The 19506-nt window shown below is 40.6% G+C and overlaps 2 protein-coding genes across 13 annotated transcripts in view; one reads left to right on the top strand and one right to left on the bottom strand.

Moving 5' to 3' along the window:
* The window catches only part of mbd3a (methyl-CpG binding domain protein 3a), a 30373-nt gene extending 12597 nt beyond the window's left edge, over nucleotides 1–17776 (bottom strand). For 3 of the 12 annotated variants that reach the window (XR_002258464.2, XR_007265172.1, XM_020514187.2), the window contains exons 1-5: nucleotides 16974–17324; nucleotides 11529–11627; nucleotides 10612–10771; nucleotides 5772–5909; nucleotides 5114–5204 (exon numbers count right to left, since the gene is read on the bottom strand). Coding sequence is in view for 8 of the 12 variants with exons in the window: in XM_020514187.2 (XP_020369776.1) it covers nucleotides 5114–5204; nucleotides 5772–5909; nucleotides 10612–10771; nucleotides 11529–11627; nucleotides 16974–17083 (598 nt within the window). In the remaining 4 variants the exon portion in view is untranslated. Of the gene's footprint in view, nucleotides 1–5113; nucleotides 5205–5771; nucleotides 5910–10611; nucleotides 10772–11528; nucleotides 11628–16973; nucleotides 17360–17600 lie in introns of those variants that run through there. The other 9 variants (XM_048614280.1, XM_020514186.2, XM_020514188.2 and 6 more) reach the window with 9 other exon arrangements.
* LOC109938267 (RNA-binding protein MEX3B-like) overlaps nucleotides 1–19506 on the top strand; it is a 93055-nt gene that overhangs the window by 25953 nt on the left and 47596 nt on the right. The window lies entirely within an intron of this gene.

Below are 19506 nucleotides of genomic sequence, written 5' to 3'. Positions count from 1 at the left end.
AAGAAGTGCCAACGACCCCTCATCTACCCTAAACCAAACTCCACATCACCCAAGCACCCTGACCCACTTTGCACCCATCAACTGAGCCCCCAACCTACCTGCCCTTCCATCCAGTTCACCTTAAACATCCCTTGGCAACTGATCCCTCCATTACCCAACCCAACTCCAACAGTTCTGTAGGACCCAAAATACGAAAGTAAGTATGCAACTTTTCTGTCTGCTCTGCATCAGAAATAGGGATCCTGACCCAGGTCAGCAGATTTGGGTTAATATGCAAAAAGATCACTTGTAACTCTAAAGTGTTTTGTTGAGAATGTGACATCTTAATTAGATAGGGAAATACTGATATAGATGTTCTGTATCTCTAGAAAGCTGATGATAGTGTTTCCAGGCCCAAGTAGGCTGCACAAGCTTAAGGCATGGATGAAACATGGCAATAGATGAGGAACTGTAAAATAGTGGATAGTAGTTTGGGAACCAAAAGATGGATGACATGCAGGGACTACAAACCCCTTGGACTAGAGCTGGACTCATTTCAAGCTCTGATCTGAAAACATAATCAAAGTTCAGGGTAAACTGTGTAACAGATCATAAACATGGGAACTGAGTCTAACGAAGGCTGCGAGAATTAATGCAATGAATTTGACAAGATGCAATGGTGGGCATACCATTCATGTCAGATTTAATTCAGCATTGGCAAGTACAAATTCATACTAACAAAAGAGAAAAAATGAGGTGGGGTACTTGCATTTAATCAATGGCATCAAACCAGTTACAGGAAAGATCAAGTGAAGAAAAGTGGTAACATTCTCATCTCTGTCTTGTCCAGTCATTGCAGAGTAACAGCCAACAACACAAAACAGAATCACAGAATGATATAACCAGGAGGCCATTCAGTCAGTATAGTTTAACAATAAATTCATTTGCATTTAAAAACATGGGGTTCAGGAGTAGGAACAGGCCAATTGGCCCTTTGAACCTGCTTCCCAAAAATATTATGGTTGATCTGGTTGTGGTCTCATTTCCACATTCCTGTCCGACCTCTGATCCTTGTTTATTATCAAGAATCTGTCTTCTAAATTACAGAATGTCTTCAATGTGGCCAACGTCACAGGACACTGCATACACACACACTTAAAAATTTGATCCTAATAAGATAGTCAATAAGATTAATGAATGTGTGTGTTCTAATGAGGATCTTATAAAGTTGGTGAGGAGATTAAAAGAAGCTAAATTTAGAATGCAGATCTAGACAGCAAACAGGCAGTAAATGGTGAAGTAACCAGAATGGAGGATGCATAATATTTCAGAATTTAAGTAGTGGTTGTAGACCGTACAGCAGGAAAAAGGTTAGAGGTAAAGCAGGATGTCTATTATAAAAAATGCAACAACAGGACACCTCAACGGGATTAGATCAAGTAAACATGGACTTACTAAAAGGAAAGAAAATTTGACAAACCGACTAGAATTTTTTTGAGAATGCAACTGTACAATAGATAAAGGCAGAACTACTGGACATGGTGAATTAGGATTTTTTTTTAAACTAGAAGACTTTTGATCAATTTACATGCAAGAGGTTAGTGTGCAAAATTAAAGCACAGAATTGTTGGTGGGGGGGGGGGCAGTGTTAGATATACTGGTGATGGATTGAGAACTGGTTAGTAGACAGGAAAAAGTAGCAATAAACAGGTGTTTTTTGCGGTGGAAGGCGATGCAAGGAAATGCGTAGGTCCCAGTTACTCAAATACAGATCAATGATTTGGATCAGGGAATTAAATGTAATATTTGCAAATTTGCTAAAGATCACAGAACTAAATGAGGAGTATGTTGAGGGTGATGCAGAGGGATCAAGGTGCTTTAGAACAGTTGAATGAATGGAAAAGTACAGGATAGACATAGTACAACATGGATAAGTGTGAAGCACTTTGGTAGGAAAAACAGAATATCAGAATATTATTTAAACAGTGATAGATGGAGAAATGTTGATGTACAAAATGAACCTGGATGTTGTTGTATACCAGTCACCGAAAGCAAGCACGCAGGTTGAACAAGCAGTTAAAGAAGGCAAAGGGTAAGTTAGTCTTTACTGCAGAAGGATTTCAGTGCAGGAGGCAGGAGGCCTTACTGCAACTGTAAATACTTTGGTGAGATCACACCTGGGAGCAGTGTGTGTAACTGGTGTCCTAGCCTAAGAAAGAAAATACCTGCCATAGAGGGAGTGCACCAAAAAAGGTGGTGAGAAGTCCAGCAAATGTTCACTAGACTGGGATGGCAGGATTGGTGTGTATGGAGAGATTGTGTCAACAGGACCTAAACTAAAGTCTAGAAGCATGAGTATGGAATTCATTGAAACAAAGAAATGCCTGACGGACTGAATGCAGGGATGATATTTCCCCTGATTAGCGTCTCTTGAATAAGGAGTAGGGGGGGGGTCATGATTCCAGGACACGGGCTAGGCCATTTAAGACTGAAATGAAGAGAAATTTACTCACTCAAGAGCGTGGCAAACCTGTGGAATTCCCAGCCACATTAGGCTACAGAGGCCAAGTCATTGAATATATTTAAGACAGATTGATGCCCTTATTGTCTGCAAATCTAAGGGTGTATGGAGAGAGTTGGGTGTAGCATTGCGATAAAGCAGATGTCTGATCATGCTGACGGAAGGAGGGGGGTCTCATCAGCCAAATGACCTACTGCTGCTCCTAAATTCTATGTTCCTACATAGGACAAAGCCATAGGAACGGAGGATGAGAAATTTAAATCTCAGGCGCTGCAGGAGCCAACTGTCAATGCAACAAGGTGCTCTGTGAGCAAGCTGAAATACTGACAGCAAATGTTTGAATCAGCTTACAGAAGGTTGACCAGGATGGTCTATTTTACAGACTTAGAAATTAAGGAGCTTCTGTGTTGAAGAAAACAAAATCAGAAACTTAACTCAAGAGACAAATAGATTGCAAACAGTGTGGTAAAACCGCAGCAAGATAATAAGTGTGGAGAGAAACAATGAGTCAGCTGGAGAAGCCCACGACTCAAACAAGACAATACCAGACAAGTAGTCACAAGAGATTGTGGAAGGGTCAGAAATAGTGCCAGAGAAATAGAGCTGCTGTCAATATGGAAGCTGATAACAGCAGCAAGGAAAAGCGTGTAAATGAGGCAAAGGCAAGAAGCCATAAATATATCCTATGAGGAGACACTGGAGTTACCAGTATAAAAGCAAGATGACAATTCACTGTTGGAGGTGCTAATCAATAAGTGGCAGTGGAATCAAAAGGCAGACGAAGTGAGCTGGAGAATGGAGATGCGCTGGAGGTGAATGTTCACAGGGTCAATAGAGATTGAGGAATACAAAAAAAAACATACTATTGCCACAGCCCTAGGTTGATATTTCTGACTTTGATGCTGTGCTCTTGGTGGAAAGCTAAATCTGAAAGATTCAAACAAAGGTACCAGTGGAAAAGAATGGTATAGGTTTAAGTAGGCCATGTCTCAGTTGATAGGACTTACATCTGAGAGTTGAAGTCTTACTCCAAGACTCAAGCATGAAAATCAAAGTTGACAATCAATGCAACACTAAAGAATGACTGCACTGTATGAAATCTTGTCTTTTGAATGACCTGCTAAAGTGAGGCCCTGTCTACCTGCTCCAAAAGGGCAAAGAGATTCCCTGAAACTAATCTGAACTACTGTAGGGAAATCATTCAGGCAGTAAGTATTACGTTGCTGTCTGTGGGAGCTGGCTTTTAGAAATTAATAGAATTTTTTTTTTCCCTTTATTCATTCACGGGACAAGGGCATCGCTGGCTAAGCAGCATTTACCGCCCATCCCTAACTGCCCACAGGGCAGTTAAGAGTCAACCACATTGCTGTGGGTCTGGAGTCACACGTAGGCCAGACCAGGTAAGGATGGCAGTTTCCTTCCCTAAAGGACATTAGTGAACCAGATGGGTTTTCCCTGACAATCTACAAGGGATTCATGGTCATCATTAGATTGTTAATTCCAGTTATTTACTGAATTCAAATTCCACCATCTGCCATGGTGGGGTTCGATCCCTGATCCCCAGAACATTATGTGGGTCTCTGGATTAACAGTCCAGTGATAATACCACTAGGCCATCGCCTCCTGCTCAATAGCGACTGTAGTTCAAAAAGTGCTTTGTTAATTGTAAACCGCTGTTAAATATCCAGTAGTTGTCAAAAATACCACATAAAAGTCTGTTCAACAATACATGCAAGGAATAGGAGCAGAAAATGCTTGAAATGCTCAAGCTTGACTACATCGGTGGAAAATGCGAACTTTTCAGATTGAAGACCTGTTGCCAGAACAGCCAAATATATGCTGCAATCCTGCAGTTTTTGATTTTGTCAATGTTGGAGGAAAAGAAGGCTAGTGATGGGTCAAGGGTTTGTCACTTTCATTTTTAGTGGGAGCAACCATGTTTTTGAAAGAGATGACATTACCTTTCAATAGGGAACAATATAAGTGAAGATTAAAGTTATATGCTCCGGTCAAGCCATACTTTTAAATCTGCTTTCATTTTTGATCACTGAAGCATAGGGGAATACTAATACAGGAAAGCTGCTAAAATTACTTCAGCTCTAGGTTGAACCAGCTTGATTATTTCACAATGACACTTTGTCCAACTGCTTTAACAGGTAGGGGTAGGAAAAGGATTGAGGCCAAGGGTCAGCAAACTATCAGGATGTTACTGTTTCCCTGTCCGCTCATCAGGTCAGGTCATGTAGTTGAGATTTTTGCAGTCATCGGGTAGGAGGAGGAAATAGGTCTGCAGGGTTCTCTGTGCTACGAACAACAGTTCCAATTGGGCTAAAATACATGGGATTTGGGAGAATAACGCAAGCTTCTAAAGCACAGGAGAGGGTAGGAAAACAAGGTTTTAGACTGAAAACTAGTTCAACACAGTAGGAAAGAAAATGTGTAATTGTACAAAGCTCTAAACTTAGAATATTGTTCAACTTCACTACAAAAGCCAAAAACAATTAAGGGAACAACCATCTGCAAATAATAAGTGAATTAATTCCATAAAATTTTCAAGCATCTTCTCCTGATCCTAATATCAAAGTAAGCAATATATCTCAAATTCAAGTTCACCTTGTAGACCTTTAGGTAGATCCATAGTCTTTATGATTTCTTCAGCAATATCAAAGGCATTCAATCCAGTCAGCTTCTTCTCCCAGAATAACTAGAGTGTTATGGAAGAATATATATTTTAAAAGCAAGAGCTGAAAAAAAAACAAGTTTTCAAAATTTGCTACAAAGATTTTTTTGAAGCATTTTAATTAAAAACATTAAAAACTAAAAGCCATTTAATTTGACCCAAATGGAGTTGAACTCGCAGACAAAATGGGAAGCATTTAAAAACATGAGCTTCCCCAATGGCTTAAAAGCATCAGCAAATGGATAGCATGTGGCAATAATAAACCATATAGATCATTACTATTCAACATGCTTGCTGAAAAGCATGTGTATGCAGAGGTTGATTGAAGACAGGATTAAACTTAGAAGCAATGCCCTCTGCTTGCTCAAATAAGCTAGTACTCTTGATTTGCACACGGCAAGGTCTCAAAGTGGCAGGCTGCCAGAATGCTGTTGATGCTATTAAAACAATACCTCTGCAAGCATCAATCCCTTCAGGAAGGGCAAAGAAGGGAAAAACAGAAACAACAGTAATTACATATTAATAAAAATCAAAGAAAAGCCAAACAGAAAATTTGCACTGATCTGCAAATACAATATTAAACATCATTACCTGCCGTGGCTGTTCTACAGCTTTCTGTGGATCCATTTTTACTTTGTTGTTGGGGTGGTTGGTCACTTTAGTAACTGGTTGTTTGAAGATTGAAGCTGTCTGTCTAACAGGAAGTGAAGTGTTCAGATCTGGTTTGCCCTGTAAAAGTAAATTAGTTCATGAGTATGGATAATATAACTGAGCAATTAGCATCAACTTTATAAATGGCATGATACTAAACAAATTCATCAGAATGCAGAAACTAATTTTACATTTTAAACATTCAGATTTAACATATAAAATACAAGATTAAAAACTTCGAGACATAATAACACAGTATTATGATAAAATGATTCAGCATATATGGGGTGAAGAGTTTCAGCAGCTTTACTAGATAATGATTTCATGTTGAGTGCCGTAGAATTCAATGGTGTAGAGAAAGTCCATTGCCCCACCAAGTTAATGGGGGTGTCAAGCTAGTTTATCTATTTTCTTTATTGATCTGTCAGTTCTACTCCGCAATTATTATTTTTTTTTTAAAAACACTTCAGCCACCAATTCCTTCTAGCACCCTCCTCTGAAAGATACACATAGGCAGACAGAATCAAGCTCAGGTACAATGTCTTTCACCTTCAAATACCTCCTGGCAGTCATCAACATGATGCAGCGATAGAGAAGTACAGCAAACACAAAAGGAAAATGATGGCTTGCAGGACTATCAACTGAAACATTGTTACACAAACCACTCTGTCCTATAAATTTGTGTCAGAAATTGAATATTACACAATGAAATAGTTTCAACTTTCCAATGGAAGAGCAACAAAACTTAAATTTGTGAACGTAAACATCTAGAATGTGTTATGCAAGATTATGTCTACAGAGTCAGTTTGGGTTGAGGTCAAGAACAAGATCCAGCTCTACACCTTGTTATTACAAGAAAGGAGCAGTCACTTTGTTGGGGTTTTTTTTTTTAAAAACAGACCCCCTAATAGTTGCAAAGAGGTAGAGGAGCGGATTGGGACGCAGATACTGGAAAGGTGCAGAAGTCACAGGGTTGTAGTCATGCGTGACTTCAACTTTCCAAATATTGATTGGAAACATTTTAGTTGTAATAGTTTAGATGGAGCAGATTTTGTCCAGTGCGTGGATTCCTGACACAGTATGTAGATAGAACAACACGAGGAGAGGCCACTTTAGATTTGGTGCTTGGCAACGAAACGGGCCAAGTGTTAGACCTGTTGGTAGGAGAGCATTTTGGCGGTAGTGATCATAACTTTGTTTCTTTCACGATAGTCATGGATAAGGATAGGTACATATGGCAGGGTAAAGTTTATAATTGGGGGAAGGGTAATTACAATTCAGTTAGGCAAGAACTGGGTAACATAAATTGGGAACAGATGCTGTCAAGGAAGAGCACCACAGAAATGTGGAGATTGTTTAAGGAATGCATAGTGCATGTGCTTGATAGGTTTGTCCCTAGCAGGCAGAGAAGACGCGGTCGAGTGAGGGAGCCATGGCTCTCGAGAGGTGGAACGACTGGTTAAGAGGAAGGAGGTTTATGTAAGGTTTAGGAAAAAAGGAACGGAAAAGGCTCTAGAGGGATACAAGTTAGCCAGGAAGGTGCTGAAGAAAGGGCTTAGGAGAGCTATAAGGGGGCATGAGAAAACATTGGCGGTTAGGATTAAGGAAAACTCCAAGGCTTTTTACATGTATGTGCAGAACAAGAGAATGACCAGAGAAAGGGTAAGGCCGATCAAGGATTGTAAAGGGAATTTGTGCACAGAGCCTAAAGAGATAGGAGGTCCTTAATGAATACTTTTCTTCAGTATTCACAACTGAGAGGGACCTAGTTGTAGAGGAGGACGTTGTGAAACAGGCAGGTAGGCTAGAGGAGGTTGATTTAGTAAAGAAGATGTGCTAGGAATTCTGAGGAAGTTGAAGATAGATAAGTCCCCCGGGCCTGATGGGATTTATCCAAGGATTCCATGGTGGGAAGCGAGGGCCGAGATCGCAGGGCCTCTGACGATGATCTTTTCGTCCTCACTGACCACGGGTATAGTGCCGGAAGATTGGAAAGTGACAAACGTCATTCCCTTGTTCAAAAAGAGAGGACTGGGCTAACCCTGGAAATTACAGACCAGTTAGCTTACGTCAGTGGTGGGAAAATTATTGGAAAAAGGGCTCTGAGAGACAGGATTTATGAACACTTGGAAAGACACAGTTTGATTCGTGATAGTCAGCATGGATTTGTGAGGGGTAGATCATGCTTCACAAATCTTACTGAATTCTTTGAAGAGGTGACCAAACACGTGGAGCAGTGGATGTGGTATACATGGATTTAAGTAAGGCGTTTGATAAGGTTCCCCATGGTAGGCTCATGCAGAAGGTAAGGAGGCATGGGATAGGGGGAAATGTGGCAGATTGGATTCAGAATTGGCTGACCCTTAGAAGACAAAGGGTGGTAGTGGTTGAAAATATTCAACATGGTGCTCAGTTCCGAGTGGTGTACCACCAGGATCTGTTCTGGGTCCTCTTCTATTTGTGATTTTTGTAAATGATTTGGATGAAGGAGTGGAAGGGTGGAATAGCAAGTTCGCGGACGATACGAAGGTGGGTCACGTTGTGGACAGTGCGGAGGGCTGTTCTAGGTTACAAAGGGACATTGATAGAATGCAGAGCTGGGCAGAGAAGTGGCAGATGGAGTTTAACCCCGAAAAGTGTGAGGTGATTCATTTTGGAAGGACAAACTTGAAAGCAGAATACAGGGTCAACGGAAAGATTCTTGGCAGTGTGGAGGTGCAGAGGGATCTTGGGGTTCATGTTCACAGTTCCCTGAAAGCTGCCACCCAGGTGCATAGAGTTGTTAAGAAGGCGTATGGTGTGTTAGCTTTCATTAATAGAGGGATTGAGTTCAAGAGCTGTGAAGTTATGCTCCAGCTATACAAAAGCCTGGTTCGGCTACATCTGGAGTATTGTGTCCAGTTCTGGTCACCTCATTACAGGAAAGATGTGGAAACGTGGGAAAAGGTGCGGAGGAGATTTACCAAGATGTTGCCTGGAATGGAGGAAAGGTTGAGACAGCTAGGACTTTTCTCTTTAGAACGACAAAGGATGAGAGGTGACTTGATAGAGGTGTACAAAACGATCAGAGGTTATAGATAGAGTAGACAACCAGAGACTTTTTCCTAGGGTGGAGGTAGCTTTTACGAGGGGTCATAGTTTTAAAGTGAAAGGAGGTAGATATCGGGGAGACGTCAGAGGTAGGTTCTTTACTCAGAGTGGTAGGGGCGTGGAATGCATTACCGGAGAGGGTAGTGGAGTCGGCCTCATTAGGGGCATTTAAGCGGCTATTAGATAGGCACATGGATGATAGTATAAAGGTAGTGGTGGAGGTTAGATAGACCTTAGGTTTCGGGTAAAAGTTCGGCACAACATCGTGGGCCGAAGGGCCTGTACTGTGCTGTACTGTTCTATGTTCTAAATGTACAAAGTCTTCTTGTAACATTTCCTTTCCTGCCACCCTTTCCTTCGAGACAGCACGGTGTTTCAGCAGTTAGGACTGCTGCCTTGCAGCACCAGGCTCCTGGGTTTGATTCCACCCTTGGGCGATTCTCTTGTGGAATGTGTGTGGGGGCTTCTTCTGGGTGCTCTGGTTTCCTCCCACTGTGCAAAGAAGTGCAAGGTAGGTGGATTGGCCATGCTAAATTGTCCATTATGTCCAGGGATGTGCAGGCTGGGTGGATTAGCCATGCGAAATGCAGGGTTACAGGGATAGGATAGAGGGTAGGTCGAGACGGATTGTTCTTCAGAGGGTCAGTGTGGACTTGATGGCCTACTTCCACACTGTAGGGAGTCTGTGATTCTATGGCCATCCATCATCCATATGTTGTAACCTGTGTTGACAATGTAATCATGCTGTACCAATCAAATATAGACACTATGTCCCTAATTGCCCACTGAAGACAGCATACAATTAGAATGTTAGTTACTATAATGTTCAATGTCAAAGTGCCTCCATTCTAAGTGTGTCTCTTCTTGACCTAAGAAAATTGCATGATTGCGCTTTGACTTACTTATACATGTGAAGTATTCCCTCAAGAAAATGAAGATGCTTATCTACTTTTCATAACGGGTCACCCTTTATGTTGCCAAGTAACTGTTTCTAATGTGAGCTCAACTAATTATTTCAGGACAATAAATTAAATTTCCTTTGAAATTTTGAGCATTATGTTATCAGCTGAAGTATCCAAATAGACAAGTGGTTATAGAAAACAAGGAGGAACAAGGATGCATCATTGTTGACTATGCTGCAATAAATCAACCATTTTGGTTGAAGGAAATGTAATTCACGAAGAACAGAACAAGCACAATTAGGAAATTGAAATCATTATCTTAATGTAAGTCATTGCTGATACTTACAGTTTCCCCAAGCATTTCCACCAGCAACAATAGATTACACATGATTGAAGATGTCCGATTCTAAAAAACCAGCAAGTTGCCAATTTTAAACCATACCAAGTGATGGCCAGATGTGTCACCCAAAATAAGGAAGCAAAAATATTCATGTCTCAGCTTATCCTCTCACATCTGCGAACAACTGGTTGTACATTCAATTTCAATACAGGCCTGTAAGCAGGTCTCCAAGGCTTTCACTCAGGTCTACAGAGAAATTTCACCATCTCTAGTCTGAAGAATATGCATAACTAGTTGAGTCTGCACTGACATAACAGGATGGCGTCTATTTTGCTTCCATTCTTAGATTTGTAAAAGCCAATTGAGTTAATAAAGTCAGAATCACAGACCACTCTCCAAATCAGTGTGGAATACAAGTAACTGGTGAAAATGTCAAAATCTTAAATACCTTGACCTGGTTGGCAGAGTCGAAGCGCAGTCTCTGTCTGTTCTTGTTCAGTTTGCTAATCAGCATCTTCCCTGTTCGGAAATCGAAACTGCTCAGATCCATTGAATTTCCCAGGTAACGCGCAAGCTGTGGCTTGCTTCTGAACTTCTTTCCACTTGGGCTAAAAGTAATGCAAACAAAAATTGAAGTGTTTCTTAATGCATTATATAAAACAATGCAACAATGGCATTGAAAGCTAAGATTTAACTTTTGTTAACTAAAACCTACTGATAATTTGGGATATAACAAGTACAGAAATTTTAGACATGCTACCAAAATATCTATATGTAGCATGATGGTTATCATCAGACAACCTAATATGAGAACCACTTGCTGATCTAATAGCATTGTTATATTTTTATTTACTTTTCAATTTTAACTTAAGGATTAGTCACAATAATCCAAGAAACCATGTAGAATCCACTCTCATGTGGCACAAGTAGGAAATTTTGGGTACTGAACTTTCCATTAAACAAGGTGCTGATCACAGTCATACAAAATAATGACCAGGATCTTCACCAAAGGGAAGTGAAGAGGAAAAAAAAAAGTGCCATTTTTGCACTATTCTCATGCACCTCTAAGCAGCTGGTTATACAGCAGCATTGGGAGAGGCCTGGAAGCAGATGCCACAGCATTTTTTAGCCAAAAAAAGGTGAACTGTGCAGGGAGACTTCAAGGGAAAATAACAAAGATTAAAAACAAAACAAGAAAATGAAATTTGTAACAACATTTACACAGTCCCTGAAATTCTAGAACTTCTACAGTGTTAGTCGTTTGGACCCATGATCCCCACATACCAATCTCCTGATCTCAATCACGCTAGAGAAGGAGAAGGTGTCGCACACTTCCCCATGGGGAAGAAAAGGACTCTCACGCACCTCCTAGTGGACAGCTCAAGAGCTACATTGGCAGAGGCCTGGTTGCAGATCACCTGCCTCTCTTCTTGGCCAGGGAATGGTGCGTGATGGACAGGCAACCTAAACAAGAGGGGAAAAACACAATTTAAAATAGGGGATGGAAATGGAACATAACTAAGCATTTTGAATTCTTCCCACCCCCATCATCTTCAGAGATAACTGCAGAACTTCAAAACGATAGCACTTTAGACAGCAAGGGATTGGTCTAATAATAGATGACAAAGATGCTAATAAACATGTAGAGTTGAACTGTGTCCTTCCCAAAAATACTACTTTCAATCATCTGTAAGGGCATTTACGATCATAGTTGATCAGAGTTACAGCACGGAACATTTGGGCTTCTACACAACATAAATTTAAAATCTGAAAAGATGAGATTTTCATATGCAGATCAGAGTGGCAGGGCCTTAAATTTTCAACAGTACACTACCTCACCTGTCTACCACAGCTTCAGTAAACTTCCACCAGTGTGGCAGGATAAAATAGGGAAGCAATTTTCAAATGAAACAAATTAGTCCTAACTGATTTAAAACAAACTTTTGTCTGTAATTTCACACACAAAATGTTTAGAATTTGCAATCAACAGATACAAGGTCCTGAGCTTTAACAGCTCAAATTGCCTTGAAGTCTGATAGTATCTTGGAAGTGGAATCTGGAGTTTAGGAGAAAATATTGGTATTGCAAGACAACGTTTTGGAGGGGGTCGCCCCAAAGACAACAACAATCTAGCTCTTGAAAAAAATACACCTCAAAATGTAAATCACATATCCTATAACCCTAGGCTTCCTTGTAAATCATATTATATATAGAACTGAGCCTTGAACATATTCAAATGACCCAGACTCCATCGACTGATGTAGGAGAGAATTTCAAATACTAAATGACCTTCAGAAAAAAAAATTAAGTGGGAAATGTCGCATTTTTAATTGGCACTCACTTGGTCTAAATTTTCCCCACAGGAAAATATCCTGACAAACCCCCTCAATCACCCAGTCTAAATTGCAATGAGCATAGGTCAAACTTCTCAACTTCTCATATGACAAACACTTCATCCCATGAATCAGTTGACTGAACCCTTTCTGAACTGCTTCTAATGCAAGTATACAAAGAAAAACTGCACACAGTACTCCAGATACCATTTCGCCAAAGCCCTGCACAGATTCGAGAGACTTAATTTTATACTCCACCCCTTTACACCAAAGGTCAATGTTGCATTTGCCCTCTTAACTGCTCGCGCACCACACAGTACTTCTGATTTTTGTTCAAGTGCACTGAATATAAGGATTCTGTGGTGCACTGGTAGTGTTCCTACTGCTGGCCAGAAAGAAAGCCAGATCCCTTTGTACTGCAGCATCCTGCAGCCTTTTGCCATTTAAATAATATTTTGCCTTTTCAGGCAAACTGCTAAAATGGACAAGTTTACATTTTCCTATATTATGCTCCATCTGACAAACATTTGTCCACTCAGTTAACCTTTGCAGGCTTTGCATCCTCCTCAGAACTTGCTTTCTTACCTATCTTTGTATCACCAGCGAATTTGGTTACAATACAGTCGGTCCCTTCATCCAAGTCATTAACATAGATTTTCAATGTCAGATTGAGGAAAATGAAAGCTATGATAAAAGTCCTCCAGACTTAATTCTGAAAATCTAACAACAAGTAATTTAATTATTAATGCATTCAGTTATTTCAAAGTTATATGAAGAGCAGGAAGGTAGAAACTGTTCCATCAGTCCTTTGTCTTGAAATGATGGGTGATGGCACCATATAAACTATAGGAAAATACATCAGCATGGAAATATTCACCACTGACTACTGTTTCTTCATTAACGAATTTCATAAAGTAGTTGTAAAAATCTGCCAATTTAGAGTGGCGTGAATTGCAGAGAAATGACAATCAGTATGCGGCACTACACATGACAAACTTACTTAAAATCCAGTATCCTAGAAAAGATTTCAGATGTACATATAAATAACAAATCTTGTGCTTGAAACTCTGCAGTTCTACCTATGCCAACAGCAGAAGGCCATCCTTAGCAATACTGGAGTAAAAGTAATATATAGATTCTTCATAAAAATATTTATTTTAGAGACACATTGATCCCACATAACTGAGAAGTATCATTGGCTTTGCGCTCAAATATTCAACAGCTTCACTGGCACAAGTGCTATCAAAGATCACCAATCTGAAACGTGTAATTTAATAGATTATAATACCCATTTCACAGTCTGTAACATAGCCAGACTCAGCAGTTACTCTCAACATTTGCTATACTGAGATGCCTGGGGTTTTCTTGTTTTCGTCGTGCATCATTTGTGGAAAGTAAATGTGAATTTTCCCAGTTTGTGAAAGTTATGAATCCCTGTAAATGGTACAATATAAAACTGGCTTGATAGACTCAAGTTTGCCATTTCTCAAGCTTACATTATATAGTGCACTTAGCAACTTGGGAACATAAGATACAATTTCTGAACTTATTATGCATGGTGCAGAAAGGTCCTCAAATTAATTAACTGACATTTTATATCACCTCCATGCAAGTGTATGTCCCACCATTGGATTACTTGAATTTTTTCAAATCAGTGGCAAATGTCCCTCTTTTCAGCTCCACCTCTAAAAATTCAGTTGGTAACCTAACATTTATATAAAGATTTATTTTTAAAAAGGTCTGCAAGATTTAAGAATAAATTGATTCAAGCTGTTTTCATTCTGTTAAAACATTTTTGTGGTATAATATGAAGTTTCACAGCATAGGACGCTCCTGTATAACATGATGAATTCTTGATTTGTAGGCTAAATAAATCCTGTTCTAACATGGCTGTCCCACTTCTGTCAGCATACACAAGATGCAAACAAAGAGATTGTTTCCAAAAGATAGGAGCTTCTTTGAAGCTACTGGCAACAAAACGGGTTAAAATTAACAACTCAGTTACACAATCAGATTATCACGATTGAGAGGTAGACATATTTACAATTATAATCTTTGAATTTATGCGCATTGTACAAACAATGACATACTTATAAAAGCGAAGAGCAAATCTATATACAAAAAAACCATGATTGTGATACCTGGTACATTTAACATATCTAAAGTTAACACAAATTAAGTTTAAAGAGTAGACAATTTGCCTTGGAGAGAATCACAACAAAGTATCACCAATTGGCTTTTGCAGTGAGGGGACTGAACTTTGAGAAGAGACCAAGTACTAGACACACACTCTTCACAGTTTAGAACAGTGACTGATGATCTTATTGAAATAAGTCTTAAGTGGCCTGGTAGAGTTGTTGTTGGGAAGATGCTTCCTCTAGCTGGAGAATCTAGAACTGAAAAATCACAGTCTCAGTGCTAGGGGTTAGCCATTCAGGATGGAGATGAGGAGAAACGTCTTCAAAAGGATTATGAACCTTTGGAATGATTCACCAAATCAAGCTGTGAATGCTCAGTGTCTATACGCATGGTAGAGATTAAAATTTCTGGATACAAGTGAATTAAGGAAAAGGGGGTAGTGCTGGAATGTGTCAATTAAAAGATTAATCATAATTTTATTGAATAGTCGAACAGGATGGAGAGGTGATCTGCTATTCGAATTCCTATTTCTTGAGCTCTATATATTTCACTTTACATGTATAATTACGCTTGCAGTTTTAACCTGCATTGAGTTTCAGCGAAAAAAAAGTTTAAAAATAACTTTACAGGAATAATGTACTTAGATTTCCTATTTATTTCCAATTCTTCTCCCCAGTGCAATGAAAACTCTGCACATACATGCTCAACTGAACAGTTCTCATAAATCCTAACATTTTTGGTGCAAGCATAGTGACAAACGTACGCCTATTGTAATGATGCTTTCAAGGTACACAGAGAAAACAAGAGTCCCATGGAGTTGAAGGTAAACATGCAAAACAATGTGACTTTCACAGAGCAGTGACATGAGACACTAGGCATGGATATTTGCTCAATTTGTGCACTAACTCTTAAAAAAGGATCAGTTTGCATTAAAGATGTACCATCAAACTATGCCTTTTTCCCAATAAATGACAAAAAAAACTTTTCAAATAATGAAGTCGCAAAAATAAACTGGTCATTTAACTAAAATGTAACTACAAATACACATCTCTCAGTTCATTTCTTCCATTCTGCAACTCCTGTGAAGACCATAAGCAATTAATGAACTAGGAAGAGCAACTGCAGTCCATCCACTCCCAATGGAGTTACTCTGGAGTGTGGTTCCATAGGCATCACCTTTCAAATGGCAAGATGCAACACTGATGTCAATTATGCATTAATAGTTGAAAGTTCTTTCCTGTGCTAGGAGTGAATTGACTTCAGAACTCTGGTGGTGGTAAGAATAAGAAAATAAGACCAAGATTCCCTTTCCTGATTCTACTCAGCAGTTTTGATTGGATATCTTGGTCAGTCTACTAATATTCACTGTCTATACTCACACTTCAAGAGTGGCCACCCTGCCAAAGTATTCACCGCCTGTGGATCTGCGGAATCCTAGTCGCGAAAAATCTGCTCTAGATCACAAATAGGGAAGCTTGCAAAACACCATTACTGTCAGGAAACACTACATGACTTTCAGGTTCTGCAGTTTGCAGTAGCTTAAAAGCAGCATGAACAGATTCCACATGCTACCAAAACTACCAAGATAAAATGAGGCAAACACCTTGGAGATAAACAGAATTAAGATCTTCTTTGTAAGTTTTACTTTGTAGATAGAAATGACTGCAATTAAAGTTTTAACTTCAAACACAGAACAAGCCTGACAGCCACGTGTTTCAGTTCTACTCATTGGTTCCATTCCTGAAATGGACAAAGAAGTTCATCAGTTTTAATTTGGATTATTTCACCACTACACCCGCAGTGCCAAAATCCTTCGTGGTGCAAATATACCACTAGCCACTAACTATTTTCCCCCAATAGCTCAGTGGAAAATCTCTTTCGGAAGCGTCCATATCTTTTGAGGGCGCTTTGGAACGAAGTACACAGATCAAAGACAGAATACGATTACGGGGAAGTCTGCAGAGTAGCACAGATAACGACTGTATGCAACAATAACAAATAAAAACGTAAGATTAGGGGTGTAAAAGATTAAGAACATGGTGGGTAGCGCGAAGTAACTTGAAGGTTTTGTGGAACCTAACTCACCGTGGCCTCCGACTGAGAGAGGCACAATGCACCCCCCCCCCCCCCCCCCAAAAACAACAACGATGTGCACAAAGCGGCAGCTGCTTTGGAGCGGCGGGGTGGGGGGGGGGAGGTTAGCAGGTAATAATGAGCGAAGGCCCAGGATTCTCATCCCCGGGGAGAGCGATCCGGGTTGAGCTGGGCCGCGGCCACCTCCTCCCCCTAGAAGCCGGCGATAGGCCGCGGCCTCCTTCCCCCTACCCCGGACACTCACCTATAATAATAGACGTCGCTCTTCCCCGCCGACAGGCCTGACTTTCGAGTCACTTCTTCCCTTTTCCAGCCGGAGGGGAGCGCCGAGCACTCGAAGCGCTTCCTTTCCATCTCCAGGATTGCCGGCTCGGGGTGGACAAAGGCCTAAAGGAGGGGTTTGGGGGTGTAATGGAAACCGAGTGGGGGGTGGTGGAAGGGTGTGGGGGCGGGGAAGGTAAGAGAGGGACGGGGGAGGGAGGGGGTGATGGAAGACCCTTCGCTTCAGGCCGGGCCGCCGGCGGTTCCTGCCCCGTCTCCGCCAGCTCGCCTCGCGCCGCCGCTCCACAACACTCCGCGCAGCCGCCTCACCACCAACCCCCCCTCCCCAGGCCAGCCCGAGCCAAACCCACCCCCCCCCCCCCCGAAACCCTCCCTCCGCGCCGCCGAAGTAGTACCGCCTCACTGCTGCTCCCCTCCATGCGAGCAACAAGAGACATGACTCTCAGTCACCAAAGTGCCCTCACGCTCAAGCCTACAATCCGCCTTCTCTCTCTCTCACACACAAGAACGTGCACGGACATGAAACCACGGCTCGCAATTTAAAACATGACCAAACGCAAACATATTTATTACAAAGTTGGCAAAGTACCCGAAGAAGTCTTGCCTCCTTCCTCCAATTCGGACGGGCCGTCTCTTCATTGTGTCTCAGGCAGTGACTATAGTGTACAGTTTGTGTAGGGTGGGGAGGAGGGGGTTTAAGAGAGAAAAAAGGCTTGCGTTTTATTCAGCGCCTTCTGAAACACTTTGCAGCTAATTAACTCCTATTGTAATGTAAGGAGATATGGCAACTTATGCACAGCAAGGCCATACAAAAAGGAGTGACAAAAGGTCTATTGTGATGTTGAAGGATATTGGCGAGGGCAACTGTGATAATTTTCCTGCCGCGAAGGGAGGGTCTTGGTTTAATGTTCCATCCAAATTGGAGCACCTCTAGGACGCAACGGTGACAATTTTAATGTTTTGCATTCAACTTGAACTTCAACCTTCTGACTCAGACAAATGCGCTTCCAAATGAGCCCGTTTAAAAAAAGCAAACAATCCAAAAGTTCACATATTATTAGTCTCTGGATTAAGTGTACAAACATACCAGTGGTAAGACTATCAATTCTACTGATGCAGTTTTTGGCACAAGACCACCAACTATGCCTCCTATCCCAACAACCCCTTAGAACAGTCTTACACACCAATACTTTTTAAACAAATAAACAAATGTAAACAAACAAAATACGCTAACAAGATTCCAGGACAATCCTGGTGTGTTGGCAACACCATATGCCTCAAGTTTTCACCCGGTCTCATTCCTGGCTATATGTGGGCCCATTACCAGCTGTAAGAGTAGTACCCAGTGATAATCTAACCAAAGAACAAACATGGCCAATGTGGAGCTATTCTTTAGAGCAATGGAGAAGAAAATTTAGTTTTGTATGCTGCAAAGCCCCAAGAGAGAATCCATACTGTATCACTGCTAAGAACATACTCAAATTCACATTTGGAAATTGCATTGGTTTGAGTTGGAAAAAAAAAGGCTCTTAGAAATGTTCTCTCTTCTTGCTCTGCTCTGGTTGCAAGGACACTGGTTAGCTCTAGTGTCTCATTCAATAGACCTTGATTTAGCATTGATTGTAAGTGTTCCAGCCAAACACATTGCTATCATCAAACATTTATATATTTTAAGCCTCTGGGCAATAAACAATGGGCCCTGAACATCAATTGTAGTGCTTCTGCTATCTCCACAGTTGACATCAACTTTCGGACCGTGGATTAAACGCGGAACATTCCTATCTTTAAGACTCAGTAAACCACTTGATAAGCTCGTGGATATGAGCTTTTCTTCGGCACTAGCAAGTCAATATTTTGAAAGCAATAAAAAAAAATTATGCATCATCGTAATTAAGTTGAATATATGGAGGAAAATTTCATTTGTTCATGCAGTTTCTTTCTACTTCAAAACACATTTTGATATGAATAGACTTACATCCTAACGTGAACTTCTAAGGATCGAACATCACAACTTAAAACTACTTAAAACTTGATACCATTCTGCAAGAGGATCAATTTTCTGTTACAATAAAATCAAAATGTATCAGTGAACATTTGAAGCCATTTCATAGTCAAATAATGTGTTTTAGCAGTATTTAATATCAAAATCTACGCTAGCTCAATACCCTAGTTATTTGAATATTTAGGTGTATATTGATCATCCATATGGAATTTATTTTTCACCAACCAACTCAATGCTACCATCTAGTGTTACTGAATATTTACAGTTACTTGGTAGTACAGAATGAGTATTGCCGGAAAAAAATTGCTTTTGAATTCATTTTGCACTCAAGACAGAATTGTAATCTCAAAAAGGGAACGATAATTAATGCTGCATGAGAAAAGGGTACTGATTGGTAGCAAGTGGACTCAATTAGTGGAAGAGATAACAAGGTGTAGAGCTGGATGAACACAGCAGGCCAAGCAGCATCAGAGGAGCAGGAAGGCTGACGTTT

Source organism: Rhincodon typus, chromosome 29 (assembly GCF_021869965.1).
Source record: "Rhincodon typus isolate 14 chromosome 29, sRhiTyp1.1, whole genome shotgun sequence".
Taxonomy (NCBI): domain Eukaryota; kingdom Metazoa; phylum Chordata; class Chondrichthyes; order Orectolobiformes; family Rhincodontidae; genus Rhincodon; species Rhincodon typus.
Note: the sequence above shows the minus strand (reverse complement) of the source record. Positions and strands in the feature narration are given on the sequence as shown.